The 27,335-nt window shown below is 45.0% G+C and overlaps 6 protein-coding genes across 9 annotated transcripts; 3 read left to right on the top strand and 3 right to left on the bottom strand.

The window, feature by feature from the left end:
* The first annotated feature begins 1,417 nt into the window (after positions 1-1,417).
* Positions 1,418-6,064, top strand: LOC117898458. The gene is made up of 8 exons (XM_034807880.1): positions 1,418-2,016; positions 3,080-3,472; positions 3,547-3,736; positions 3,952-4,186; positions 4,291-4,471; positions 4,526-4,739; positions 4,798-4,995; positions 5,051-6,064. The coding sequence occupies exons 1-8, from the start codon at positions 1,932-1,934 to the stop codon at positions 6,000-6,002; spliced, it is 2,448 nt and encodes an 815-aa protein (XP_034663771.1). The 5' UTR covers positions 1,418-1,931; the 3' UTR covers positions 6,003-6,064.
* LOC117898465 (ubiquitin-like domain-containing CTD phosphatase 1) lies at positions 6,002-7,236 on the bottom strand. Its single transcript, XM_034807888.1, has 2 exons — positions 6,965-7,236; positions 6,002-6,912 (listed from the first exon to the last, which is right to left on the bottom strand). Exons 1-2 carry the CDS (start codon positions 7,125-7,127, stop codon positions 6,110-6,112), a joined length of 966 nt encoding a protein of 321 aa, XP_034663779.1. The 5' UTR covers positions 7,128-7,236; the 3' UTR covers positions 6,002-6,109.
* A 277-nt stretch (positions 7,237-7,513) lies between these two features.
* Positions 7,514-9,006, top strand: LOC117898464 (26S proteasome non-ATPase regulatory subunit 13). The gene is made up of 4 exons (XM_034807887.1): positions 7,514-7,708; positions 7,765-7,878; positions 7,943-8,473; positions 8,527-9,006. The coding sequence occupies exons 1-4, from the start codon at positions 7,599-7,601 to the stop codon at positions 8,918-8,920; spliced, it is 1,149 nt and encodes a 382-aa protein (XP_034663778.1). The 5' UTR covers positions 7,514-7,598; the 3' UTR covers positions 8,921-9,006.
* LOC117898466 (glutathione-specific gamma-glutamylcyclotransferase 1) lies at positions 9,004-17,741 on the bottom strand. Of its 4 annotated transcripts, none has more exons than XM_034807891.1 (5): positions 17,506-17,741; positions 11,581-12,142; positions 10,569-10,604; positions 9,894-9,972; positions 9,004-9,830 (listed from the first exon to the last, which is right to left on the bottom strand). In XM_034807891.1, the coding sequence occupies exons 2-5, from the start codon at positions 11,899-11,901 to the stop codon at positions 9,394-9,396; spliced, it is 873 nt and encodes a 290-aa protein (XP_034663782.1). In that variant the 5' UTR covers positions 11,902-12,142; positions 17,506-17,741; the 3' UTR covers positions 9,004-9,393. The 4 variants fall into 4 exon arrangements, with proteins under 4 accessions (XP_034663782.1, XP_034663781.1, XP_034663783.1 ...); XM_034807890.1 differs by having other exon boundaries at positions 17,500-17,741; XM_034807892.1 differs by lacking the exon at positions 17,506-17,741 and adding an exon at positions 12,254-12,389.
* A 2,626-nt stretch (positions 17,742-20,367) lies between these two features.
* On the top strand, positions 20,368-26,061 carry LOC117897934 (myogenic-determination protein). The gene is made up of 5 exons (XM_034807025.1): positions 20,368-21,124; positions 22,303-22,425; positions 22,493-22,567; positions 25,591-25,669; positions 25,739-26,061. The coding sequence occupies exons 1-5, from the start codon at positions 20,582-20,584 to the stop codon at positions 25,927-25,929; spliced, it is 1,011 nt and encodes a 336-aa protein (XP_034662916.1). The 5' UTR covers positions 20,368-20,581; the 3' UTR covers positions 25,930-26,061.
* LOC117897935 (alpha-tocopherol transfer protein-like) lies at positions 25,967-27,206 on the bottom strand. The gene is made up of 3 exons (XM_034807026.1): positions 26,866-27,206; positions 26,432-26,804; positions 25,967-26,370 (listed from the first exon to the last, which is right to left on the bottom strand). Exons 1-3 carry the CDS (start codon positions 27,165-27,167, stop codon positions 26,110-26,112), a joined length of 936 nt encoding a protein of 311 aa, XP_034662917.1. The 5' UTR covers positions 27,168-27,206; the 3' UTR covers positions 25,967-26,109.
* Between the last annotated feature and the right edge of the window lie 129 nt (positions 27,207-27,335).

The following is a 27,335-nucleotide window of genomic DNA, read 5'->3' on the forward strand; positions in this document are numbered from 1 at the left end:
GCAAAAGGAAAAGGAAAGTTATGGAGGGGCTATCGTACAGCCTGAAGTTGGCCATAAAATATAGGAAACTCTGACATTTACTTGGAACTGCCATGCAAAATATATTGGACATTTCTCATGCTAAAGGAAACCACGGAAATTTGTTGTTGATTGTTGCCAAAATGTAAGTGAAGATACTTATATAATACGCGCTCCTTCTGCCGCTGTCCCTTGTCCCTTGTCCCTTTGACTCTTCTCACGACTTTGCCAAATTCAACATGAAATGATGATGTAACAGTCATTAAATTACGCATGGTATGGTCATTCTTTTGCTTTCCTTAACTGTTCTACGTACAATACAATATTTCCAAACATCTCGAACCTACCTCAAGTCAAATGTCGCATATAAGGTTAGGCAATTGGCGTGTACCGTGGCTTCCATATCGTCGCTCAACCAAGACACTTGGGCCGCTGTGGCAATGGCTACGCAATCCACGCACCGGACGACCTTGGCCAACTTGCCAATAAGTTCCATGTCCCCAAGTGGCAACCACAAAGGTCACGCACAGCTCGCCACAACCTCACATGGGAAGGGCCCTCTAATCACGCACTAATTAAAGGCTAGTTGGGGTGGCTCCAATGCGAATTCGAGTATTAATTAGAGTTAAACAATTGACTGCAGCAGAGAGCAACCCTCAGGGAGCTGTGCCACTTGGAAGAAGCAAATGTCATGACGTAAATGAGAGGCAACCATTTATCATTCGGAAGCAACTGGCAGCAGTCGGCAGGCAGTGGCATCAACATCCAGTGGCAGTGGCATCCAACAAAAGGCAAACAGACGTTGTCAACGCCAAAACCACTGAACTGTTAAAAGTGCCATTGAATACAGCAACAAAACGATGCTGGGCGCAACTGTGCAAACAGACGGAAAGACGGGGGAGTCGACTCTAGCATGCATGGCTAGATGCGATGGGTATTTGATAGATACGTACGTATGTACATGCCTGGGGGCATTACCTGAAGCGTATGCCCCGAGATGACGGTGGAGGTGGAGGCACGCATGTGGCAGCCATCTCGATCCCTATACCCCGACCTCCCTCGTTCCATGAGCGTTAAATAGTTTTGTTTATTGCACATTGAAATCGAGCCAGCGAGCAATTCGGTGGCTGCTCGGATACACTCCAGCGATCTAATCAGCAATCTCAGCGTCGCGACGTTGACATGAAATTTCTCATACGCTCGGTTAGCCGCGACGTCGACGCTCGATCGGCTATATGGCTATACTCCCCCTGCTTCTACGGCCATTTGCATACACAGCTTCTGTAGCTGTGCATCTGTGTGAGCGCCTCTCTCTCTCTCTGTATCTCTGACTCTGCCTGGCGCTCTGAGGGATCGCACGACTCAGACCCCGAGATCAGTGTCAGAGCTATTTGCAAGTCGAAAGCCGCGCGAGTCAGACGTGCAGCTACATAAAAAATAAATACATTTAACTAATAAAATAAAATAATCATAAAACAAAATCGAACACTAAACCGCATTCAAAGTGCACTTGGCTAAAAAAACAAAAAACAACAAAAAAGTAAACAATGGAATGGAAAATATGAAAGTGTTTGCGAATAATTAGCACATCGATGCTTGTCTGACCCACATCTGGGCAAATTGGGCAAATCTATAATTCATGGGGTCGGCTTAGCAGGACACGGATTTCAATTCCTGGCCTCCCGGCCTCTTTGCATATGTAAATACATAAAGGGCTTAATCTGCAGGCGATTGGGCGGCAAACACGTGCTAAACTGTGCCAAACATAGCCCGCAAACATCCAAAGGCAAATCAACCAAAAAGTGTATCTGTGCATGTGTATCTGTGTATCCATGAATTCTGACCAAAAATCAATTACTATTTATTACACGAACATGCTGCAGCGACTGTAACAACAACGCAACCAAAAAACAATGCCTCAATCAGCTTCAACAGCCCCGTGGCTATGCAAAATAGCCATAGCCATGATATTCCTAATGCTGCATCCACATTCCAGCGGTAAGTTATACGGGTAGTGCTCCTCCTCCTCCTCATCCTGCTATCCCCTCTGGGGCCGAGCATCGCTAATTGCCTGCTTTGACGCACTTCATTGGGAATTTCTACAAAAAGTTTTCGAACTGATGTAATTCCAGAGAGTGCGAGTGAGCTGCGAAGATGCAACAATCCAATCATTTTTGCACTTGCAATTTGCATTCAATGGCCAAGTGGAAAACCAAAACCAAAGCTAGACAGATCAATTTACAAGCGAGTGCCACACAGATACAGAATAGAGTATGGCAGATGTGCATGTCAGCTGTTACTATTATTACAGATTTATATATGTACATATGTATATTGTAGAGACGTCTGAGAACAAGCCAACAATAGTTTAAGTAAGATAATGACCGAGACTAGGAAATACCTTGGTTTGAGGTAACGATCTACTGCTCTTGGATCATTATTGAGAGGTTTTCCCTTTTTAGAGCAAGGTTTCAGTTCTAATTAACATATCTCTGTGGTTCTACATATAGTGTGACAAAGCTAGGCCACTTTTATAGAGTCTGTCGCAAAAATTGTCCAACAAACCTTAGAAATAATTGGTTAATATCTATGATCGATGTGTAGATTCCTTTTACTGCTATTTAGTGAAGAGAAGTTAAGAATATTCGAATGGTATTAATTACTTGTTGGGCTCTGCAGCATCTATAATTCATCACCAACTATTCCCAGCTCAGTTTAGTATAAATATAAAGTACTTGCTTTAGCCTCTAGAGTCTAGATACTCGTACTTGATTGATTTTCTCATTGCTCAGTTATGCATAAAGATTCCACATTAATTGATGCACAGTCATAAAGGTATTATCATCTAGTAAATATTTATATAGTAACAGGTACAGAAAGTAGCAATTGATATGCAACAAACGCACACATTATGACTGCTCGGCAATTTGAAAAATGTTTTGGTTCCCAGTCATGCGTGGCCTCACACCTCCGACATTCTTCGCACATTCCTTTTAAATACTTCGAACACATTTAGGTCCCTATCGGACACCACATTCTTAATTTTTCTCTCTGCCCACAGCTGCCCTGCTCCTCAAGTGTCCACTGCATCAGATGCAGCTTCAAAAGATTGTGGGATTCCGACCGCCACTTGATCATCTAAGCGAGGGAAATTTGATCTATGCACCGCCGCCTGGCAGCAAGTTCAAGGATCGGGATAGACGGAGCGGAGATGCGGATTGGGATCGCCGCAACGCAAATCAGAATGGAGACCAGGAGCCACCGGCTAGTCAGATGTGCTGGCGTATCTGTGACGAGGATCCCGACTGCATTGCCTATGTGCATCTGTTGGATACGGACGAGTGTTATGGATATTCCTACTTCGAGCGCACCTCCCGCTATCTGGCCATATCGGGCGAGCTGCCGCTGGTGGCCGATGCCGAGGCCGTGTTCTACGAAAAAACTTGCCTGAGGGGTAAGCTGCTCACAGCCGGACACAAGGGCGTGCCCGACCTTGGTTAACTTCCAACCCATTTCCATTTTTTGCAGTTCCCGATGCGTGCAAAGGTCGTCTGTGGGCGCTGACCAAAATTCCCGGTAGCACGCTGGTGTTTCAGAGCAAGAAGACCATTTCGCGGCTGGTCACGCGTCGTGAGTGCGCCGAGAGATGTTTCTTCGAAACCGAATTCAAATGCCTCTCCGCCTCGTTCGCCCCCTCGTATCGGAACAATCGTGAGCGGTAATTGTCGGCGTTTCTGGTGAAATTAATTGCCTTTGTTATGCATTTTTAATGCATGCTGCCAGAGAGCTTTTCCCCAGATTATGACATCACCGCTGGCTGTAGCCCGCCCAAAGCGAAGTCATAAATCAACCAGAGATACGCTTTGGGGGGTTCTAACCTGAACCTGAACCGAATAGTTTGATAATATTCCAATATATGTACATACCCCACAGGTTTCGCAACGATGTGGGTCGCAGTCCCTCGCCACGCCTGGGCCGATGCATGCTGAGCGACAGGGACAAGACCATTCAGCCAGATGCCTTCAGGGCGGCGCCCTACGATGAGGAGTACATGGAGAACCAGTGCCACGAGCGCGCCATAGAGAGCGACAACTGTTCGTATGAGCTCTATGCCAACAGCAGTTTCATCTACGCGGAAGCCAAATATTTGGGCCTAACCCAAAAAGAGGTGTGTCTGTCCCGGGCTCGTCGTGCTTCGACTGTCGCGCATTATGATTGTAATCGATTGGGATGGCAACTGAATGATTGATTGATGACCCTTTCGTATTGCAGTGTCAGGCGCTGTGCTCGCACGAGTCCAAATTCTACTGCCAGGGTGTCTCCTTCCACTATGTGAATCAGCTCTCCCTCTCCGAGTGCCTCCTACACTCGGAGGACATTGTCTCACTGGGTCCGCGCAGCCTGAAGCTACGCGATAACTCTGTCTATATGCGACGGGTTAAGTGCCTGGATGGTGAGTACCTACGAATGCTATCCCAATATTATTTAAACGTTTTCTTCCCAAAAGTCCAAGTTTTCTGCACGCGAGAGGAGATGAGCATCAGGTACAACCCAAAGGATTGGTTTGTCGGCAAGATCTATGCCAGCATGCACTCGAAGGACTGCCTGGCACGCGGCACAGGCAACGGCAGTGTCCTGCTGTCGCTTCGAATTGGCAGCGAGGTCAAAGAGAATCGTTGCGGAATACTGCGGGCCTATGAAATGACGCAGGCATACCAGAGGTAAGCACTAAAAATACGTTTATGTTGGTACATTTCCTCAATCCAATTCTCTTTTCAGAACATTCATCTCCGCCTTGGTGGTTATACAGAACAATCCGAGTGTGCAGACCCAAGGCGACCGACTCATCAAGGTGGGCTGCATCCAGAGCAACGCCACCGCCTCGCTGGGCGTGTCTGTGCGGGACAGCAGTGTGGATGCCTCGGAGCACATACCCAGCGCCATTGCTCTTGAGTCCTCACTGGAATATGCCGAGCAGTAAGAAATGCTAAGCTTACCCAATACTCTCTGTGGTAATCCTCTCTTATTGCAGCATGTTTCCCCAGGAGGGAGTGGTACACTACAACAGCACAGCTGGACCCCATCCGCATCCCAAGATAACGCTCCAGATAGTCGATCTCTCGCACCAGCACGAAACGAATGATGTGCAAATTGGCCAGAATCTGGAGCTGCAAATCGTCGCCGAATACAGCCCGCATCAGTTGGCCGAGCATATGGAGCTGCAGCTGGCGCCTCTGCCGGATTTCCGAGCGACTTCGCTGGTGGCCAAAACGCAGGATAACGAGAACTACGTGCTGCTGATCGATGAACGCGGCTGTCCCACCGATGCCAGTGTCTTCCCGGCCCTGGAGCGCGTTCGCACACACGCCAGAAGTATGCTGCGTGCCCGCTTCCACGCGTTCAAGTTCTCAGGCACCGCCAACGTCAATTTCGATGTGAAGATTCGGTTCTGCGTGGATCGTTGCTCCCCAAGCAACTGTGTGGGCCACAGCAGTGACACCTGGCAGCGTCACAGGCGTCAGGTGGAGCAGCCGGAGCGGCAGCTGGAGCAGCGGAGAGTGCAGAATCCCGTGTACATCTCGACAGTTGTGGATGTGCTGCCCGATTCGCCCGCCAACACGTCTACCCGCTCCATGGGCAACACGAGTGCGCAGGTGGAGCTGCCGCTTAACTACAATCTTCGCGTTCACGGCCCGGACCAGACCAACGCCAACAGCTACTTGTACGGGGAGCGCGGCGTGCTGCTGATTGCTGGCATCGACGACCAGCTGCATCTGGATAACGTTTGCATGAATCAGAGCCTTCTCATTGCACTGTTCATTTTCTGGCTCATCTGCCAGGTGGCTATGCTCTTTGGCTGCGGCATGGTGCTGCAGCGATACAGGCGATTGGCCAAGCTGGAGGAGGAGCGCCGGCGGCTGCACGAGGAGTACCTAGAGGCTAGACGCGTCCACTGGGCGGACCAAGGCGGATACACACTGTAAATGTCTGGGACGCGTACAAAATGCATCTTAATTTAATAAACTAATGCGAATCTTACATACAATCGAAGCGGAAAACTGAGATAAATGTTCAGGCTGTTCGGTGCAGTTCAGGAGTTCTTTTTGGGATGGTAGCTCTCCCACTTGCGATGGTTGAGCGAATTGAAGTCCTTGCAGTGAAGGGCAATCTTGCGCAAGTATTCCGAGAGCTTCAGCAGCTCCGTGTCCGTGGCCCGATTGAGGTGGGCCTGACGGAAGGGGCGTATCTTGAGGCCGGACTTGGGATTCATTAGGAAGTTGCGGCGAATGTCGTCAAACATAATGGTGTTGCTGGCACTGTATTGCTTGTAGAGGGCCCAGATGACGCCCAGCGGCTTCACGTCCACCACACCGCGTTCCTGAACGTGGACCGAGATCATTGCATTCGAGTCGAGGTAGAACATAATTTTGTAGCTCTCATTGTTCGCCACTCCCAGCAGACGCATCTTCTCCTCAATCCAGCGCATGCTAGTGGCCGACCAGATCACTATATCGTAGTCCGCATATGCGGATGTGAGAAACTCGTGCAAGTACGGACGCATCAGCTCTGTGCCTGTCTCCGCCGGCGAGCGGTGATCGAAGAGCGTGTAGTCTATGTCCAGGACGAGCAGCTTCTTGCCCTCGCGTGGCGGCGAGAGCTCCTTTATCTTATAGTCACGCACGCGGCGCTGCACCTTGGCCAGATACACTGCCGAGTTTTCCACGGACTCTTCGCGCTCCTCAGCATCATCGAAGTCGTCCACCACCTCGCCCACATCCTCGGGCAGGCGGCAAGCGTCCTCAATGTCCGCCTCTTTCGAGCCGACCATCATCAGCTTGAAATTCGGCTTCAGCTCCAAGGCACTTATCTTCACATTGTCCGGAGCGGTTTTGCCTGCAAAATCAGGCTGTAGACGAGTGTCTTTGGTATGGTAAATGGCAATTACCTTTATACTTTAGATTTAAAAGCTTTTGACGCTCCGGGCGCACTTGTGTCTTGCGGAAGATCTCATGGCGCAGCACTTCGACGGTGTCCTGGTCGGTCAAGTCCACCGGGTACTCCTTGCCGCTCCACTTAACAATTACAACCACTTCCTTAATTTCGTTCATTCTCGCACAAGCCTTTGGTTAATCAAATCCGTGCGAAAATATTTTGTTGCAAATTTATTTTTGCGCTAGAAAATCTGTGTAAACGAAAAACATCTGTCAGTGGGGGTATCTCCGCTGTGGGTTTTCAACTGCTTAAATGCTACGGGATTAATTTTAGTGACATGAACTTATTAAATTAATGCGAAGCAACCTGTTATTGTTTACTGCTTTTAGACTTACTGGAAATTGATACAATTTTCAATTGAAATAATTAAAAAATAAACAAATTAATTGAAAATGCTGGAACATGAAATTGTTTTCGGTATATCTTGGCAATGAGAAGGTATTTTTGGTATATTTTTGAGGGTCGTGCGGTATATTTTATGGTTAAATCGGTCACACTATCTGCGTCGGCGATTGTGATTTGCAATTTTTGTAATTTGGAAAAAAAAACATTCAATTTGGGATAACTCCGGAATAAACGAAAAGAAAATGTCTAACACACAGGCGACCGTCACCGCTTACTTGGCCTTACAGAAGAAGACCACAAACAAAGATCTCGCTGCCGAGTGGACCCTCATAGAGGAGCTGTACAATGAAAAGTAAGCAAAAAACTCATGGATTCGATATTGTTGCTTTAATTATAAAATTTGCATAGGTTGTGGAACGAGCTGACCATCAAGCTGGTGACATTCGTGCGCCATGAGTCGCTGCAAGACGAGTCGGCGCTGCTGCAGCTCTACCAGAGCTTCCTTTCCACCTTTGAAACAAAGTGAGTCCCCTCGCCCATGACTTGGCACAATTGCAGATTCACATTGAAATTTCTTGATTTATAGAATAAACCCATATGGTCTGATCCAAATTCTGGAAGTAGTCGTGGACAACATTAGCGACAAAACAGAGGCAATCGAATTCCTCGAAAAAATTAAGGACAAAGTCAAGATATGCGATGAGGCTGTGTGGTACCTGCAGGTCATGCAGGGCAACCTCTATCTTACAAATCTCAACGATCTGAACTCCACCAAGAAGATCATCGAGGAGTTGCGCGATGTCCTGGAGGAGGCCGGCAATGTGACGCCCGTTCACGGCAAATACTACATGCTCGCCTCGCAGTACTATCGCCGTGTGGGCAAGCACAGCGACTACTACCGGTGCGGACTGCAGTTCCTGGGCTGCTCGCTGGACGACTACCCACGCGACCAATGGGCACAGCAGGCGTTCTTCCTGGGACTAGCTGCCCTGCTCGGCGATGGCGTCTATAACATTGGCGAGCTGCTGGCGCATCCCATTCTGGAGTCGCTGCAGGGCACCGACAACGTGTGGCTGGTGGATCTGCTTAAGGCGTTTAACACAGGCGATATTAACAAGTACGTAGAGCCGCATCATCCGCAGGCTAGTGGCTAATCTTTGTACTCCACAGATTCAATGACATGAAGAAGATCTGGTCAAAGATTCCCGATCTGGCTGCCCAGGAGGTCAAGCTGCGCCAGAAGATATCTCTGCTCTGCCTTATGGAGATGACATTCAAACGCTCGGCCATCCAGCGCGCCATTTCCTTTACGGACATCGCCCATGAGACCAAACTGCCGGCCAAGGAAGTGGAGCTGTTGATCATGAAAGCCCTGGCCCTGGATCTGGTGCGCGGCGAAATCGATCAGGTGGCTGGCGTCGTGAACATGTCGTGGGTGCAACCGCGCGTCCTTGATCGCAGCCAGATTGTGGGCATGGCCAGCACCCTGGACTCCTGGATGGGATCGATCACGAGCATGGAGAAGCTAATGGAGAATCGTGCAGCTGAAATTCTCACCAATTAGGCTTAAGTTTGCATTAGAGTTTCGCTCGATATTGATTTCCATTTGCGTAAATGCCTTTGTATTTAACTAAATCACATCTAAAGTCATTGTTTCGTTTTGGTTTATTAACTTTCGGACTATTGTTTCATTCTTTTATCTCCCTGAAAGTTTCGCGTGTAAAAATGTTGTTGGCTCTTGTGCGTTGAGGACACAACTTATAGACTAGACTAAGCCTACGCTTAGTTGCTAGATCAGATCACTTATCGAGGAGATGTTGCTTAAGGCTAGTTAGTGCTTATCCGTATGGGTTATTTACAATTGTAAGAATACAGCGAATTTAGTGGTAGACTCTGGTTTCCTAGGGTGCTAAATGTCGATAGTCAATTTGGAATCTTCTTCTACAGCAATAATGGCCACCGCGTGCATATCACTTGCAGCTGCCTGACGGACGGGGATGCGGATACACCCACCGGTATCCGCCTCCGTTCCCACAATCAAATGTTGAGGCAGCGGAGTTTCGTCTCAGGCACGCGAGACGTGAACTCGAACGAGGGCTGGCGGCGAATATCCTCGTGGGAGTCGCGACGTATCCTATCCGGATTGCGGCCCATCACAGACGACAGAGGTATTTCTTGGCGGTACAGCTCATCGAGCACCAGGCGCTCCAGCTCGAACAAATGCTCATCCCGCACGCCGGGTATCTCCTCGTGCATGAACATCGCCAGGCGCAGCAGGTACTCGGCATTGTGGCCGCTCGGACCGCGACAGGTGGCGATCTGGTGGGCAATCTGCGGCAGCGGTGCCTCGCCCAGCCAATGGTGGTTCTCCGGCGTGGCCACATACACCAGCACCTCGACGGCCTCGCCACTGAAGGGTGTGTCTTGGGAGGCGACGCGGGGGAAGAACTTTGCCTCGAGTGTGGCATAGCCACCTGTGGAGGATTGGAGTAATGGTTAACATGGGATCAGACAGCAGCTATTAGATTATCACATACCTAATGTGCATTCGCGCTGCTTGAGATACTCGAGGGCCGTGTTGCCTGTTACTCTGTAAGCGCAGCCCCATGTAATACCCTGCAATTAAAAATAAAAGGAGCATTTAAAAACAAATTCAACATCTATTTGTATTTAAAAGTAATCTAAAAATGTCTTCTTATCCGTAGCGTGATTTGTACCCGAGCTGTTTTTTTTTTTATTTTCTAATCTTATAATTCCCAAGTATTTTTTCTTTGGTGTGCGAGTATAAATACCGTTTGTTCGGTAGTTCTATGAGCCGGTTTGAGTTTTTCATGCTTGTCTCTCGGGGTCACAAACGAGTTCCTAGTAACTCTCGATCAATGCCCTGGGTAAAGTCCCCGGGCCTAGGATAGAAAGTTTCAAGGTGTAAAATTGCATGTGCTCTTGCCTGCCCAGAGCAGGCACGCATTCACCTATATTCCGCGGAATTTCGCCTTGCATATGATGAAGAGAGATCCGCAAGGAACTCGAATTATTACGCTCGGTTGTCTGCGGAAATCTGCCAGAGTTTTTCATCTAAGATATGGACGAGTTGGTTGGCCTCCTCATGGAGTGTCGCCTACACAGAATGGGGCTTACATTGGGAAATTTGGACGGCGTATACACTTTTTTTCTTCCAGTAATTTATGAGTTTTACAATCGAGTTTACTTACCTCGTTGTCCTTCATTAGGGTCGCTACACGCCCAGGCTGTAAAACACAAAGAGAGGCAAATGTTAATGTTGTCATTATTCATCATCCCACATATTGCAAAATGCACTTTATTCGTGTTCTCTTATGTACATGTCCATATACATATGTAAGTATATGGATTGCATTTATCACCCTCACAAAGGTTCCACGGCCGCTCGCCTACACCCAGAGTGCACGTTCTGCTTACTTTTTCTATATATTGTACGTTAACGAGTAAATAAAATGTAAAAGGCGGACCTTGACTTATTTTCCCCCTTGGTTTCTTTGTCATAGCAGTGACACAGATGGCTTGTAAACATTTTCTATTGGCGTTGCGTAAAACTTTACATTACTATACTATTTCAAAAGGGCTTTTGTGTTAGATGATTATATGTTCTTGGAAGTGAGCAAGAAGGGAATCGGGGAAGAGCGAGAGCTACAACTGATAGAAGTCAAGATGTGCTGAATAATAAACACATTCCTATACCTACTAATCCGATTCTACGTTCCATAACAAATTGTTACTCAATTTGTTCCAAAAGTATTAAGGAATGTTACCTTAAATATCATCTTAAAACATGTCCAACCCGAAACGTGTTTCACCTCCCCTCCCATTTGTGGGCATCACTATTGCAATGGGCTTGACCCGTCACCCGCCCCGCCTCACGGCTTGTTGGGCAAGCGAATCAGTTATGCTAATGGATATCCAATCTGTATCTTAATGGGGAATCGAAATCGCTTTGCTATGGTATGAGTACTGTCGCATTGATGGCTGCCTGACTGGCATATGTTAATTTCACTTGTTTGTTTGCCATTAGCCCGCCCCAGGCCCGACAAAGGCTGATAACACGCGACAAATAGATAACGAAAGCTGTGTTTCAGCAGCACCACATTTAGCAAATAATTGCCATAATATAATAATATTTGGATTGCCTCAGAGCCCCAGCCAGACAAGTGTAAATAACAAGCTAATAGATTCAGGGATGGGGCTCACCTTTTCTTCTGTGCCGCGATGTGTGGCATTTCCCTGCCAGAAGCGGCGCACGAATCCCCGGACATAGCCCGTGATGCACTTGCTGAAGGTAAAGCCCGGATGCCAGCAGAGGGAGCCGTATCCAAAGACCCAGCATTCAGCTCCATCCTGCGCATTGTTGTTGGCATTGTTCCGGCGGTTCTCCTGCTCATTATTGCCTTCGTTTCCATTGTTGTTGCCATCCTCCTCCGCGGAACCCAGCTGGCCTTTGGTGAAGAGATCTTTAAAGGAAGCGGGCACTGCCCCCGCCGCTGCCTGCTGATGTCCACTATAGTGAGCCATGTCTTCCCGATCTGTTTGAGCCAATTTTCTCTGGGTTCCTTATTTTCTTGCAATTGTTTTGTTTGCTGTTCTGTGTTATGAGCCGCTCCTTTGTGTTCTTATGATGCTAGTTTGACATGCTGCTTTCTTGGGACATGCAGGCTCCCGCTCCTCTCTGTCTCTCCACGCTCGATGGTCTCGCTGTTACATTGTTCGCCGGGCACCGGCTCGACCTGTCCACCGAGAGTCTACGTTGTGGGTTCTGTTCGGAAAAGAGAGTAGAGTGAAAATTAGAAAATATTTTGAAACATTGTTTCCCAATGTGTTTTTGTACTTATGGCATATTTGTTTTGTTATTTAACTTGCAGCTTACTTTATAAATTCGAGAGGTGTGTGTGTGTGTGTATGTGGGTGTGGTTTTCTGCACTTATTATTTTTATTTTTTTTTATTTGCTAGTCGCTTCTCTTCGTCGACTGCGACTAAATAGTTCCGCGATCCGCAGGGAACTAAATCGCCGACCAGCGCGAAAACCGAAAACATTTCCAACGCCCCAGACGGAGAAGAGGAAGAATCCCCCAGAGGCAAAAAAAAAATGTTAAATAAATATTTATGACGCTCTGTGTCTGACGACTCTCAAGACTTATCTACAGAGAGCTATAGCTATGAATGTGGAGGAACGTCTATTCAAATTGTTGCTGCTCTCCCAAGTTCTCTCAATTTCGCACTCTCCCACTCTCACTCTCTCTCCGTCTGTGCAGGTCGCACTCTATCGAGGGGGAAACCGGCATTTAGGTTCTTTCGGTTTTCGTATTAAAGGTAAAGTTGAGGCGATCCATAAATAACCAAACAATTAAATAAAGTCAAATATTTATATACCTTATAAACGCTAAATAATAGGCGATCATATAATGACTTGGCATGGAAAATCGACACGCAGAAAGAAGTCCCATTCACCTCAAGGATCGGTCATAAATTGGGGGGCATTTAATAATTATTAATATATAAATGCCTCAAATTAAGATTCGATTGTGGATTGATTTTTAAAAATTGCCAATCATTGCCATCCACATGGATCGTAAAGCTCCAGCCAGACACAAAACAAATCACTTCAACTGATTTGTGGTAATACTGGTAAATATTTCTACATATATTAATTTTATTATTGGTTTTCCTGGATTTTCCTTATTTATGAGGAATTAATCATGTCGTACTCTATTTCTCTCTGCCTGGCAACAAAATCCCGCAGTTGATAGGGGAATTGTAACAGCCATTTACACAGATTAGATAGGCTCAAATCGGATGGATTTCGTAGAACTAGAGGTGCTAGTACATCCATAAAGTTCTTTGAACTACAAGAGTGCCACTCTGTGCGCATCTTATCCGTAAATAATTTCTCTAAAGATCTTGTCTTGAACAGTCATTGGTGTATTAAAGAGCATTCATTCTTCTGCTTATCTTAAGCCCCATATCAATCAAGTTTTTACTTTTGCAAATGGAATGACATGAGTGGCTTCTATTGAATGTGGGAGCCAACTCTCCTAACTATTGTACATAGTCAGTCGTCGTATACTAAGCGCATAATTTAAACGGACAGACCAATCGGCATATGAATGTGAATGTTTTGGGCATGCGAGGTGCCGGCCTGCCACACCATCGGATCGTGATGTGATGTGTCCCATTAACAAGGCATGGTCATGGTATGGCACGGCATACGATATATACGGGTATATGTCAAGATGTACGTATGTGAGTGTGTTTAAATGTTGTGCTTGTATTTTTAGCCATTTTATATCGCTTTTCGTATACATTTTGCACACTTTGTTTTGATTGCCGCCTTCCCTCTCGCTTCTCTTTCTCTCTTCGCGTGAGTGTGCGAGTGCTCGTGCTCGTGTATATCTCTGAGCTTTCTGTTTTTATACGCTGTTTCTAAATACCAGCCTGTGTATTTTATATTTATAACATTATAGAGGTATGTATGTCTTCTTCTTGGGGTTCGGTCTGGCATTTTGCATAAATAAATTGACCCAAAAACAGGCTGGCTGGATGGAAAATTACCAAACCGAAAACCAAAAGAAAACAAGTTCAAAAACCTAACGCACATCCGCCGGCAGCACTCACACGCACATGCTCAGATACAAACACCCACAAATACCCCTACCCATACCCATAGCTATTCGTACATCCACCTTTCTTACGCATTCGTTACGTACACGCAATGGTGTCCCCTCGTCTCTTTTTGGCAAATGAAAAACGCTCCGAAAAAGAGAATATGCTCGCTACACATTTCTGGGTCCTTGATACTGAACTTTTTTCATTGTGAAAGTTTTTTGCCAACGGTTCAAGGTTATCACAGGTTTTTTTTCTCTCATTCTCGTATTGTTTATTTAAAAGAGTTTGCTGGTGTCTTTTCCTCGATGTGTGTGGGTGGAGGAAAAAAAGGGCAGATGGAAGGCCAGCCTATGGCTAATATCAAACTGTTTTGGTGTATGATTCGGTAACAGGCGCTAGCCTAAAATTCTGTGCTCCGTTTTCTGGATACACAACAAAATGCTTAAGTACAAAAGATATGACATGTACTGGCACACATGTCCATACATACATATGTACATATGTATGTACATATACATATATAGGGGGTATGCGAGTATCTGTGTGCTCATATGTGAGTTGGAGGCTCTAGAGCAGAGCTCGTCAAAAGTCGACAAAGCACACGAAACCATAGAGAGACACGAATACTCCATGGATTGGCCTTTGCATTGGGGTTGGTTTCTATTGGGGGGTTTTACGTGCAGCTGTCTACATTTTCCTTCTTTCTTATATCATTTGCTTGTTGATATCACTTGAATTTCATCTCACAGCAAATTAACACAATTAAGATTGACAGCCAGCTGAATGAATGGAATTAAAGCGACTTTCTATAGCATGTCTTTCTGTGTAAGGTACAAAGTACTCAAGACTCAATTTTCTCACGTAAAGCAAGCCCCTTTAAAAGTGCCATCGTAATCGAATTAAATGCCTCTCCACATGTCTCAAGTGTATTTGTGTATACTTTTATTTTGGGACATTATACAATTAATTAGAAGCCACTCCAGCCACGCCACTTGTTGACTTGCACTTCTGGCAAAACAATTAAAAATATATTTTATTTTATTACACGTACTGAAATTTAAAACATTTAATTCCCCCTCGAAAAATGGCTATTAAATATGGATGGATTGAGACGGTTTCCACCGGCCGGGCCGGCTGCTGAATATTATTGATAAATTACCCACCAGACCGAACAGAACTCGAGAGCGTAATTTATAATCGTCCAGTTGTTGCCTTTTCTTATCATCGCTAAACCTGATAAGAGTTCATTATGACTGCGTCTGTGAAGCAGGGGCTTTCGATAAGCAAGGCCCCCCCGATACCACGTAGAGTTGCAAAATGCCGTCCCCTTGAAACTATTTTGTTGCAGAGTCTACGAGTGCGATAAGAAATTAGCCAGATGACAGATAAAAGTGTTTGCCAGACATTCGGGTAGGACAACAACACGTAAGGTAAACAACATTTGATGGCTCCAGGTCTCTCCTACGTACACTAGTCTTCAACAATTAACACATTTGGCCTAATTTTGCTTAATTCGATTTTTGTCTTTTGCGCATTTTCATTTTGTGTTCCGTCAGTGTGGTGGGAATATTCGTTTCATTTTCAGTGGGTTTCAGTGGGGGACCACACGTGTTGCTCTCTTATTATGGTTCTCTTCTACTTAATGTACGAGTATACAGTAAACACTCAAACAAACTACAATATTGCATCTTGAACTTTATTGATGTTTGCGGCCAATACTTAAATATCTTTGCTCAAATAATTTCTTTAAGCGGATGTTTGCTCTCACAACTGGAAAAACAATTGTTGAATAATGCTGCTGATTCGTTCCACAGACTCTCTTCTGTTTGTTCCTAATATTTACTTGTGCCTATATTTAGCACGTATTTATTTCTTTGTGCCATTGCCCGTAAATTTACTTTTTGATTGCATTTCATTTCTAGTTACTTAAATGCTTGACAACGACAACCTTGAAATAGTTTTATAATTGAAATATTTTGCTTTTAAATGGGTTAGCTGTCAAGTGAGTATAAATTAAAGTGTAAGAGGCTTTAAAAATCAAATATCTACATACACATGTACATATATGTACATATTTATGTATGTATATGGTTTAAAAAAGGCTTTTTATACGTTTCCATTTGAGGAATGCACACGGCACGTGCCAAAAAGGGCAATGGGAAAAGACTCGTCGATGGGTCTGAATAATTGTTCAAGCCTATTAATATCATTGTGAAACGTGACGGGCCCGAAATATACATACATATGTACATACATACATAAGTTAAAGCTTTTATAAATATCTATCTATCTATCCATCTATTCATTAATGAATATGTATCCTGTTCTTACGAAAAATAACTGTGATGCCGACTGAGAAATAAATGCCAATTTCATTTGGGTTACTAATCTTCCTTCACACAGCTCGCAGCCAGGGCTTTGTGCGTTTGACCTTGAGCATGTGACACTACGGGGAAGCTGTCCATGTAATGGAGATCCAGCTGTGAGAAAATTAATCTACAGAATATCGGCCAGCTTGCTATCCCAGAATTCTTGAATCTGCCTATTATGGAATCAGAATTCTTAAATTGCTTATATCATTTTGGGCACAACCTTAAACATTCTTTTGGACATATGGATGTGTGCGTGTGTAAATGTATAAATTGTTTTTTCACTTTTGTATATCAATTAATTCGAATCTCATTTAATTTCAGGGTCGGCTCTCGCAAAGTGCATCAACAACTTGCATTCACAGTGTGTTGACAATAAATTAAACTACAGGTATTTACGCATACACTTACACGCATTATAAAACTAAAGAAAAAACAAAAATCACAGAGAGAGCCCTTCCTAGAGAGAGAGTGAGTGTGTGGGGGTGGAAAAAGCAAGTGGTGATGCATTTTGAAAAGCTCTTGCTCTTGTTTGAGTTCAAGGGACAAAATTTGTGTATATTAAACAAAACAAAAAATATTCATATGTACATATGTATATAGGGCCCAATAAGCATGTACGAAGATCTGTATCTCTTAGCACCTTAGTCAGTTTAAACTCCTTTTAATGTATGTATGAGAACGCGATACTGCGACTTGAGGACGGAAAAGCTGCACCTTATATTAATACACTTTGGAGGAGAGAGCAACATCAGATAACAGAGAGATTGCGCGGTAGCAGCAGCCAGATTACAAAGGAGGACACAAAAACAAAACGCACACGAAGCTAAACAACAACATCATGCCCGAGAGTTGTACAAGTAAATAAGTAAATAAATACATATGTATGTACATATGTACATGTACACGAATACATCGTGCTGACAATGAAAGCTTTCAGCTGTGCCAGAACATTACATGTGCATTTGTGTGTACATATGTACATATGCATATACATACATCTTTGTTATTTTTTATATACATTTCTACAAGTGTAAGCGACCGAGACCTGTCTGTCAGGGAGAAATATGATGAACACTTTTGGCACACTGACACATATTCGGAGATGATGAAAATGCATGTGCAGCAGCTGAGCATTACCTGTACGTGTACATTTGTGGCCACTTTCACAATTTATGGTGGAATACTCTAATCACTCTTGGCCCAGCGCGCACTTATCAATTTCCGTTCAACTTTTGCACCAATTGTTTATTATTATTCTTTTTTATCAGCATTTTCTTTCCCATTTGTTTACCCGACGCGACGTTGCGTTGAACTAAGAATTAACATTTGTCCCGCTCTTTTCGAGTTTTGCAATAACAACAAGAGTCTCTCGTTCCCGCGGATCGCACAGCGCGCGTCCAACGGTTAAAATGTGAATGCGCCGTTTTTCCGCGCTCAAATAACGCCACGCAGTTGGATGACAAAGCTCTCTGCTATTGACTTCATTGCTGTGTAAAAGCATACAGTGTGAAAACATTTTCTTTTGCGATGTATTATATGTACACTTGAACCGGCTTTTTGTGGTTTCGTACTTATTCATGCATGCATGTATGTATGTATGTGTGTACTTATGTATGTATGCACGTACGGAGGTACGATTGCATTATTTGGCGTGTACGTTTACCAAGGTGAGAGGGAAACTAAATAAGGTGAGGCGGCCTCTCTGGCACTCTCTCTCGCTATGATTGTGGTTTGTGTACATAATATACTAATTAGTTGGCAGCATCTTCAAAGTATAAAAAGAAAATGTTTAATCGGACTTTACTTTTACCAAGTATATGTACCTATGTATGAATATTTGTACATATTTACATACATTGGGAATCGCGCTACCTGACTTTGAGTTCTGCCTGGAAGTACCTCACCTTAACAGAAACTTTTTTCCTCAAGGGTTTTTATGCTGACGACAACATTGCTCTCAAATTTCTCTCTCTCTCTCGCTGCGCATCTGTTTCTGCCATCTCTCTCGTTCCACCTTTTACTCTTTGGCTGACGTAATTTTACGTTTTGTTGCCGCATGGTGCACATTTTTATGAATGAAAGACCTGTCCCATGGCAACAGTAACAGCAAAAGCAACCAGAACAACAGGTGAGAAAGCTGCAGCAAATTTACACAGATCAACAAAGGCAAGGGCATCGGCAATTAGCAGACAACAGCAACATATCCGTTTATAATTGTCTTAATTGGAAAGTGTTGTGCCGCTTGTGTTTTCTTCGGAAGTGGTTCTCATGTTAAGACGGCCCAACCTTCTAAATATGAAGAAAGAAATACCTACACAGCTGATAAGCAGCTGTGGACCCACCCGTCCGTAAATGACTCCAATATTGCGTCAGCTTCCCAGAACAGGTAAAAAGCATTCTGGAAATTGGTGCAAGTCTATTGATGGCTGCCGATTTCATAATTGTACTATCAAAGTTCCCTTGGGCAGAGTTCGTATCCTTGCTATGGAGTGAGATATTCCCAGGAGTCTCCCAGTAGAGAAAGACTAGTAGATAGAAGACTAGTAGATAGAAGTAGATAGATAGAAGTCCAGAAGCTTCCTCTTGGCCAGTCAACACTATTTTTCGAAATGTTTTACAGCCCGCCAAGAGAGAAGCACTACCATTGCGCGCTCTAGCGGAATCTTAACTGAACTAAGGACTTGGCGCTCATCTAGTTGCAGACAGCGTGTAAAATGTAGTGTAAGAACTGTATCCACTCGTCGCTAGATGTCGCTTTTGAGTAGCTGTAGGAAGGTATGACTTTTATCCGTTGAGGTTTTTTGAATTTTCAAAATAGGAAAAATGTTACTTTTTCAAATTAAAAATAGTTGTACACATTAAACCAATCTCGATTATACCTTTAAGATTTCATCTGAAAGAGCGATCGTTGGAATGATGATAGCCGTCAACCAACAAATGAAATCCTTACTCTATTGCTTTTATAGAATGAAAATTGTTTAAAATACATATTTATTCTCTCAGCTCGAATAAAAACGTTCTCCAAGCGATAATGATTGGATTTACAATTGGGATTATCGTGTGGCACAACAAATAGTCCGCGTTACCAAAATACCATCAGCCCGAATCAAAACAAAACATCCATCAATGTTCAGCGGGTAAAGCAAAAGCGAGAAAAGCAAAATAAAATGAAATGGGAAAATGGGAGAAAGAAAATGGAAAATGCACAGGAAAAGAAAACCACAACGAGAGCCCAAGACAAAAAGATTTACAATATCGTTTGGGAAGATTTAAAGGTGATTTCCAAAGATATATATTGTGTTTGAGTAGCGATAAATAAACAGAATTTCTTTCAGACCATTTTCTATTTTCCTCTCGCTTTCCGTGTATTCTAATTTTTTTGCTCAATTTAATGTGGGGGACCGGGGAAAACACAAGGGCATATACCTACCTACACCCAGCCACCCGGCACTCAATCTCGATGGAAAAGACGAAGACAATTGGAAGGTGGAGGAAGAGGAGGGGACCGTGGACTGGAGACTGATGGGGATGGGCGGAGGGACTGGGGGAGAGTCTCCTCCACTAAAAGTGTCACATTAACGAATTGCTCCGCTGCCGCACAACTAATTTATGCCCCAGCACTAATCGCTGTTCAGGTAGGATCCGATTTATTTGATTTCCCTCCGCGCGATCATAAATATACCCGGAATAAGCCTTTCACAAACAACGAATGAGCACAGTTTTCATTGAGCAGAAAATCCGCACTGCCATGAGGCGGGCAACTCGTAAATAAAACTCAGACTATACTCGATCGTGGCGAGGGGCGTGGCCTGGGGACGATTTAGCGTCCTTCTGGCTTAGAGTGCCGCCAATGTCGTCTCGTCTAATGGCGGGGCGCCGCTATAAATAGAATCCACTCGAGAGCACATCCCAGCAGCCACTCAAAAAGCGGCACCGCACCGAAGATCGGAGCGGATCGTTGAGCACATCTGGGGGCGCCCCCGAGCCAGAGACACTATGTTCCATTCTTTGCCTTATTTTCCCCCGATATTGTCAACCAAATGTGTTGCGTTTGCCGCGAGAATCGGTTCGTTGTCTTGTCTCTCCTGCCGCTCGATAGTCGACACGTGAATCGGAAATCAGGAATCGGGAGTGTGAAGTGGTCGCTACAGGATCTGTAGAGTGATCTCAAAGGGATCGTTTCGGTGCTAAAGTGAAGTGCAGTGAAGTGGCAGTGACGATGACCAAGTACCACAGTATCGGCAGTGAAATGCAAACTGGCCACAGCATTAAGCAGGAGTACAACAACAGCTACCCGCAACAGCAACATCCTTCATACGGCTACAGCAGCTACAACCCATCCCTGGGACACAGCCATCCACTGGGACAGACCAATGCCAATGCCAGCCAAAATCCCCACCAGACACTGCAGAACTTCTTCAGCCGCTTCAATGCCGTCGGTGATCCGAATTCCGGCACAAATGTTGCCTCCGCCTCCACATCAGCCTCCTCGTGCAGCTACGGCCAGAGTGCAGGCCATCCGGCGGATCTGGACAAGCAGCTGGCGATGACCATGACTCCGTCGCCCATCTACACCACGGACTACGACGACGAGAACAGCAGCCTGGACTCCGAGGAGCATGTTCTGGCGCCACTGGTCTGCGCCTCGGCCCAGTCCTCGCGTCCCTGCCTCACGTGGGCCTGCAAGGCGTGCAAGAAGAAAAGCGTCACCGTGGACCGACGAAAGGCGGCCACCATGCGAGAGCGCAGGAGACTGAGAAAGGTAAGAAAGAACTTGCAATTGGAATAAGACTGGATACTGTTAGTGTATGCCAGAGCCACTTAAATATGTTTGGAAAGCATTAAGAAGTTCTTTTAATTGATTAGAAACAAGTCTTAGATGAAGTGGTCCACTTAGAGAGTTCCTTTTATCATTGAAAAATATGTTGCATAAAGGAAATATGTATATATCCATATAATTCTATCCAAGAGCATAAAACGATTAGATGTGTAACCAACAATTCAGAAATTCATGCCTTCATTGAAGCGTCCTATTCCGTATACGTTTATCCTTTCAATGTCATCAGTTAATCTGGAACTAAGCCTTTATTTGTAAATCATTTGTAAATATCATAGATACTTCTCCTAAATCATCTCCTTGAACTGAAAACATAAAGTAGAAATGATAGGAAGTTCATAAAAATATAATAACAATAATGGATTATAGAATTCATGTAATTTCATTCATTTCATTTGATGAGACTTAATAGCAACCCACGAAAAAAGGCCTTAGAGGGAAGACTATTTTTGGACCCTTTGGTTCATGTCTTCTTCCTCGATTCGAATTGTTGCATGACATTTCTTTATCTATCTTTATCCATAATCGTGGACAATCCCTAGCAGTACTCAACTGCAACTTTGTTGCACCACCACCACACAAATTAACACTTTGCCACTTGCCATCCATCCATCGTTTGTTTGCCAATCACCAGGGAGGGCCCCTTAGGCCGTTAAAGAACAAATGGGGAAACCACCCAACAACAGGCATAAAACCAGAAGAAGATTTGCCAAGACCAAGAGTTTAACATCACCATTTATGAGTTTGACAATCGTAAAAGTTGTAGATGAACCCCAAACGTATTTATAGCTCCACATTGAGACATTATGCGATGCAAATGGAATCGAAATGTTGTACACCGAAAGGGGGAGGACCGAACAGGGACTCTCGATAGTCGTCAGCTCTGACACTGGTGGCTGTCATAAAGCGAAGACCATGGGGCGGCGAATGGTTTAATTGTTGAACATTTTATGCTCTATTTAATTTGAAATATGTTTTATTAAACAGGCACTTAAAGGGGAACACGCCCGATGATGGGGCTGGCTGTGTTTTTATGATGTTCCTAATGGATTTCCATGATTTCTACGATCGCCGTTAATTGATGATTTCTTTTCACATTCTAGGTTAACGAGGCCTTCGAGATACTAAAGCGACGCACATCATCCAATCCCAACCAGCGCCTGCCCAAGGTTGAGATATTGCGCAATGCCATCGAGTATATCGAGAGCCTGGAGGATCTGCTTCAGGTAAATTTAACATCACAGTAATCCCCCCTCCAACACCTCTAATGATTGATCTTTGTTTGGCTTGTAGGAATCCTCACCCTCACGCGATGGCGACAACCTGGCGCCGAGTCTAAGCGGCAAAAGCTGCCAGTCCGATTATCTGGTAAGTTTTTCACTGAACGCCAATTAATTTTAGAAGGTAAAGTAAAGGGAGAGGTGCGCGTATTGCGGTGGAGATCGAGGGGAAAATGTTCCGCAATTATTTTCTCGTAAAATTCTCATGCCTGAAAAACGTTTTCATACATTTTTCTTTGGCGACGCGCACATTCATCAAAATCTCAGGGTCTGGCCGCTTTGCTGAACATGAAAATAGAATATACATCGTCCCCACCTAGATCTTATCCCAGATCCCATCCCATCCCATCCGATAGCCCGCTTGTATTTGCTGACCAAAATTTATGCCTTCGCTGACGTGAGACTTAATAAGCTTCCGCCAGCAACCCTCTACGTAACGTGCTCCCAAAATTCTCCGTATTGCCGTGAATTTATGAATTATGATAGCGCGCTAAAGAGGCAGCATCTGGAGAGAAGAACTTTTCCAAAATAATATTGGGAGAAATGCATATGGAGGACAAATAGCTGGAGAATTTATGCATGTTTGAATGAGAGAAAGGGATGGGAGTATGGGAGGTCGTTGTCTGCATTTAGTGAAATGCAATAAATAAATTTTCTTTTTATATGCCCCGTTCTTAGGGCAGACTCCCAAATGAAAATCGTGTTGTAAATTAATTTCAACAAATACGTTTGCCTCGAGGGCAGCCATCGAAAAAACACCTTTTAGGAGGAGTTTTTTCTCGCCCGTTCGTTTGGCTTTCCATGTTCGAGGGGATCGCATCTATTTCATAATAGTTTCGTACGGGAACGGGAACAAAAAGAAAATGTGTCAGTTGACAAATTGCACAGGAAAAACATGACAAGATCTTGGGGTGTTCTGTTCGTTCTGTTCGCTCTTCCAAAGGTGTTGCAAGACATGGACATGGGCTACAGCTTGAGTGGGGCAGAGAGACACAAGGGGGGAGAGTGGCAGATAGGATATGGGGAGGGGATGTGACAGGCCAACAAATTGTCAACAATTATGCAAACATTTTTGCCATCTTGATGTTAAACTCACACGCCCCCTGGCGTGGTCCCGACTGGTGGCGGTTCCCTGCCGACTGGGTTGAGTAATTTCCATGCAGTTTGTTTAAGTTTTTCACATTTTTAATGTACAAATTTGTTAATTTACCATAAAACTTTGCATATTTGTATGCTGCCCTCTGTACGGTACGAGTGTGAGGGGGGAGGGGTGAGGAAATACATAGTGCGCCCCCCATTGGCAGATATTAATGTGCGGCCATAGCTTGATTAAAAACTGGCATTACGCCAAACGTGCAGACGCATTCAAATGCATTTTCGAGACTTAGTCTCAGACTCTGGCAATCCATCCATCTCATCCATATCCATTCATTCGGGAACGGGTAACGGGCACCGAGCTACCAGGGAAACAGAACCTGGAGCTTGTGTATTTATAAACCTCAAACTCAATGGTTTGATGATATCGCATTCGTTTGAACTTTGTTTGAGTGTACTCGAACTGGAGGTAGATTTGCTTATCGGGCCGCAATTTATTGCAGCACTCACAGACATTCAGTGCGCGAGCACAGCACCTGGCAGAAACCGAAATTCAGAAATCGTCAAGCAAACGATTTCCATGATAATTGTTTTTATAACTGTAAATATTGATAGCTGGAACTTCTGGGTGCAAATGACTCAATCAAATGGAGAGTCAAGCGGGTGGTAAAGGTGTGGGTGGGTGCCAGTGACTCAGCCGGCGATAGGGTTTCCTTTGATTAAAATATTTGATTATGGGTACATACGTATGTACCTATGTCTGGCTATAAAATCTAACCTTACAGCTCAATCAATGTCTGATAATCAAATTTGGAGAGACAATACTCAAGGTTTATGCGGCAATAACTGATGATACATATTTATTGCAGAGCAAAACAGAATCCGGGGGGACTCTCGCTTGCAAGCACAATTCCCAAGAATTATGACATCGCCAAACATTGTACAACCATAAATATATGTATCTTGTGAGAAATATTCATGCTGCTTGCGGTTTACAAATCGCATAATGCCTCATATCCGTTACAAGCGAGGCAGAGTGAATGGGAACTTCTAAGAGGAGGCGCGCCAAAAAGCGGCTTAAAATCTTTACGCAACAAAATGCTCAAATGATAAGTGGCATTTCATTCAGATATAAACACATGATATATCTACATATATAAAAAACTGTTTGCTACTGGGTAAAGTGGAATACATATACCGAAATTCCACATAAACGAACAGGGGACAGCCAGACACACAGACAGACGGACGGACAGTATGTGTTCGTGTTCGAGTTGTCGCATATCGAGCGCATGCTGTCACTAAACGCTTGGAAAATGATAAATCGCTTTATAAAAGTGCAGTGTGAGTTGTTCTGTTGTGTTCTACACTTCAGTTTGGCTCGGCTCGGTTCGGTTCTGTTCTTCTAAATATAAAATTACAAAAGATGCACACACAGAGAGGGAGACACACTTATGAACTGCTTTGTTGTGCCCGATCCCATGCGATCCTTGTAGACGCACTGACGGCATTCTCTGGCAGCGGGATGGGGGGATAACCCACCCAGAAGTGGCAATTATAATTTGCTTAGCTAAAGCGTTAATGCAAATGTTTCTAATGAAATCTCGAGCGCATCTCCGTGTCTCCGGATGCCATGTCGTCTGCGTATGCGCACCGAAAAATATTGCACAAAATTAATTTAATTGCTAAGAAGAGTACTCAACACTTCGCGAAGACTGGTCCGCTCTGCCCAGACAATGCACAATGGCATGGCAGTGGTTCAATGTATTTTAATTGGCTGGCAACTTTGTGGCCAAGTGGAATCTTTACTTTGCTCGATGCTGGCATAAATTTTGGCCTAATCTCATCATTAGACTGCATTTTCTATGGCATTTGTTGGCCAACATGACAGCCAGATGGGAGATGGAGAGACAGAGGGAGGAAGAGACTCTGTATTTTTGCATTTCTATCTTTATTATTTGCCCAATTTCATTGGAGGCTACAACTAAAACGTATTTATTTCTGTTCCCATTGCAGAGCTCCTATGCAGGCGCTTATCTGGAAGATAAGCTCAGTTTTTACAACAAACACATGGAGAAGTATGGGCAATTTACGGGTAAGATTGTTTATCTGCACGAGCTAGCCAACAATGATTTCAATTAATCAAACGATTCCCTACTGATAGACTTCGATGGGAACGCCAATGGTTCGAGTTTGGATTGCCTGAATCTCATTGTCCAGAGCATCAACAAGAGCACAACAGCAAGTCCTGTGAAGAGCACCGCCACGCCAGTGTCCACGAAGACGCCGCCAACAATGGGAGCAACGGCAGCCACAAGTCTACACGCGAGTTTCAAAAGGAAATGCAGCACTTAGCACTAAGATTCCCCGTCTCCATTAGGTAATTGTAAAGTTATTTATAAGAGGATACACGAGATACCCAGTGACCCACCAGTTTATGATTAGGAGTTGACTTAAATTATTTGTATAGCTTTAGCACTTAATTAAACAATAATTGAAACAATGAACAGCGTCATATTCGTTCAATCTTCTCACTCAGTCCAGCTCCAGTTTGCGGAAGGAGCCGCTCATGCCGTTCAGCTCTCCGTTGGCCCAGGCACTGGCCAGGCCCACGCGCAGCTTCTCATTGGTGCCGTACTGGGCATCGCGGGCAAGGTAATCCTTGTGGTCCAACAAACGCTGTCGCCAGTAGTCCAGGGCCTCGGCCTGATAGCCGTTGGTGCCGCCATACTCGATGGTCATGGCCTCACGGGGTATGTGCTCGTACAGATCCTCCGATTTCTTGTGCACCACAAACTGCAAAGTGGAAAGAAATCGATTAGAATTCACTTGGGACTCAGTGTGAGGCACAACCCACCTTGAAGGGCAGCTTGGAGGGAAGGAATTTGGTCACGAAATTGAAGATAGTTTGTCCCTCGCGACGCATATTGATCATATGGATCTCAACAAAGCGCAGGGGCAGACACTGATCCACCAGAGCGAAGGCCTTCTTGAGCAGAAACGGATCGTACTGCAGCATCTGCTCCATGGTCACATCGCGGGCATCCACCACCCAGACGAGGCCCGAAATTGTCGCATTGTCGCACTCCAGGGCCAGCAGCTCCAGCAGAATGAAGACCAGTTTGAAGGCCTCGCGTGGATTCGACTTCTTCGGATCGATTTGCCGGAACGGGGAAATGATTACCCGCGGTCCCTGGGGGCTCACTGGGCGAGCGGGTATCACATGAATGCTGTGGATAGATCTCAAATTAATTCCATTTTCTCTTCCCTGGGGGTTCAATTGCAACCCACCCGCGCTGCAGCTGCGTCAGTAGTGCCTCATCCACCTGCCGTGAGCCGAGCACCTCGGGGAACACGCTGCGAAGGGAGTAATAGTTGTCGAAGCGCCGCTTGGCCTCCTCCTGGCTGTAGCGGCAGCGACGCAGGAACGCCAGGATCAGCTGCTCATCGGTGGGGGCCTTGAGGTGCGGCGACTTGGTAATCCACACCTTCAGCGTGGCCACCATAGCCTCGCGCTGCGACTGCTCCTCATTGCACTCCGTCTTGGCCATGGCCAACATTTGGTCGTCTAGGGTTCTCAGTGCGGACGCCATGCTGGCGCTTGTCTAGCTGTTAACTGACTGCCCAAACCACTGTCGCATCGCGGTGGGTGCTGCCCTGCCGCTGGCATCGCTGCCGCTAGGCCGATATCTAATCGGGGAACACCTTGTAAATTAGCAAACGGAACGAACGGCAACTCTGTTGGGTACGACACCACACGA

Source organism: Drosophila subobscura, chromosome O (assembly GCF_008121235.1).
Source record: "Drosophila subobscura isolate 14011-0131.10 chromosome O, UCBerk_Dsub_1.0, whole genome shotgun sequence".
In the NCBI taxonomy this organism is placed as follows: Eukaryota; Metazoa; Arthropoda; class Insecta; order Diptera; family Drosophilidae; genus Drosophila; species Drosophila subobscura.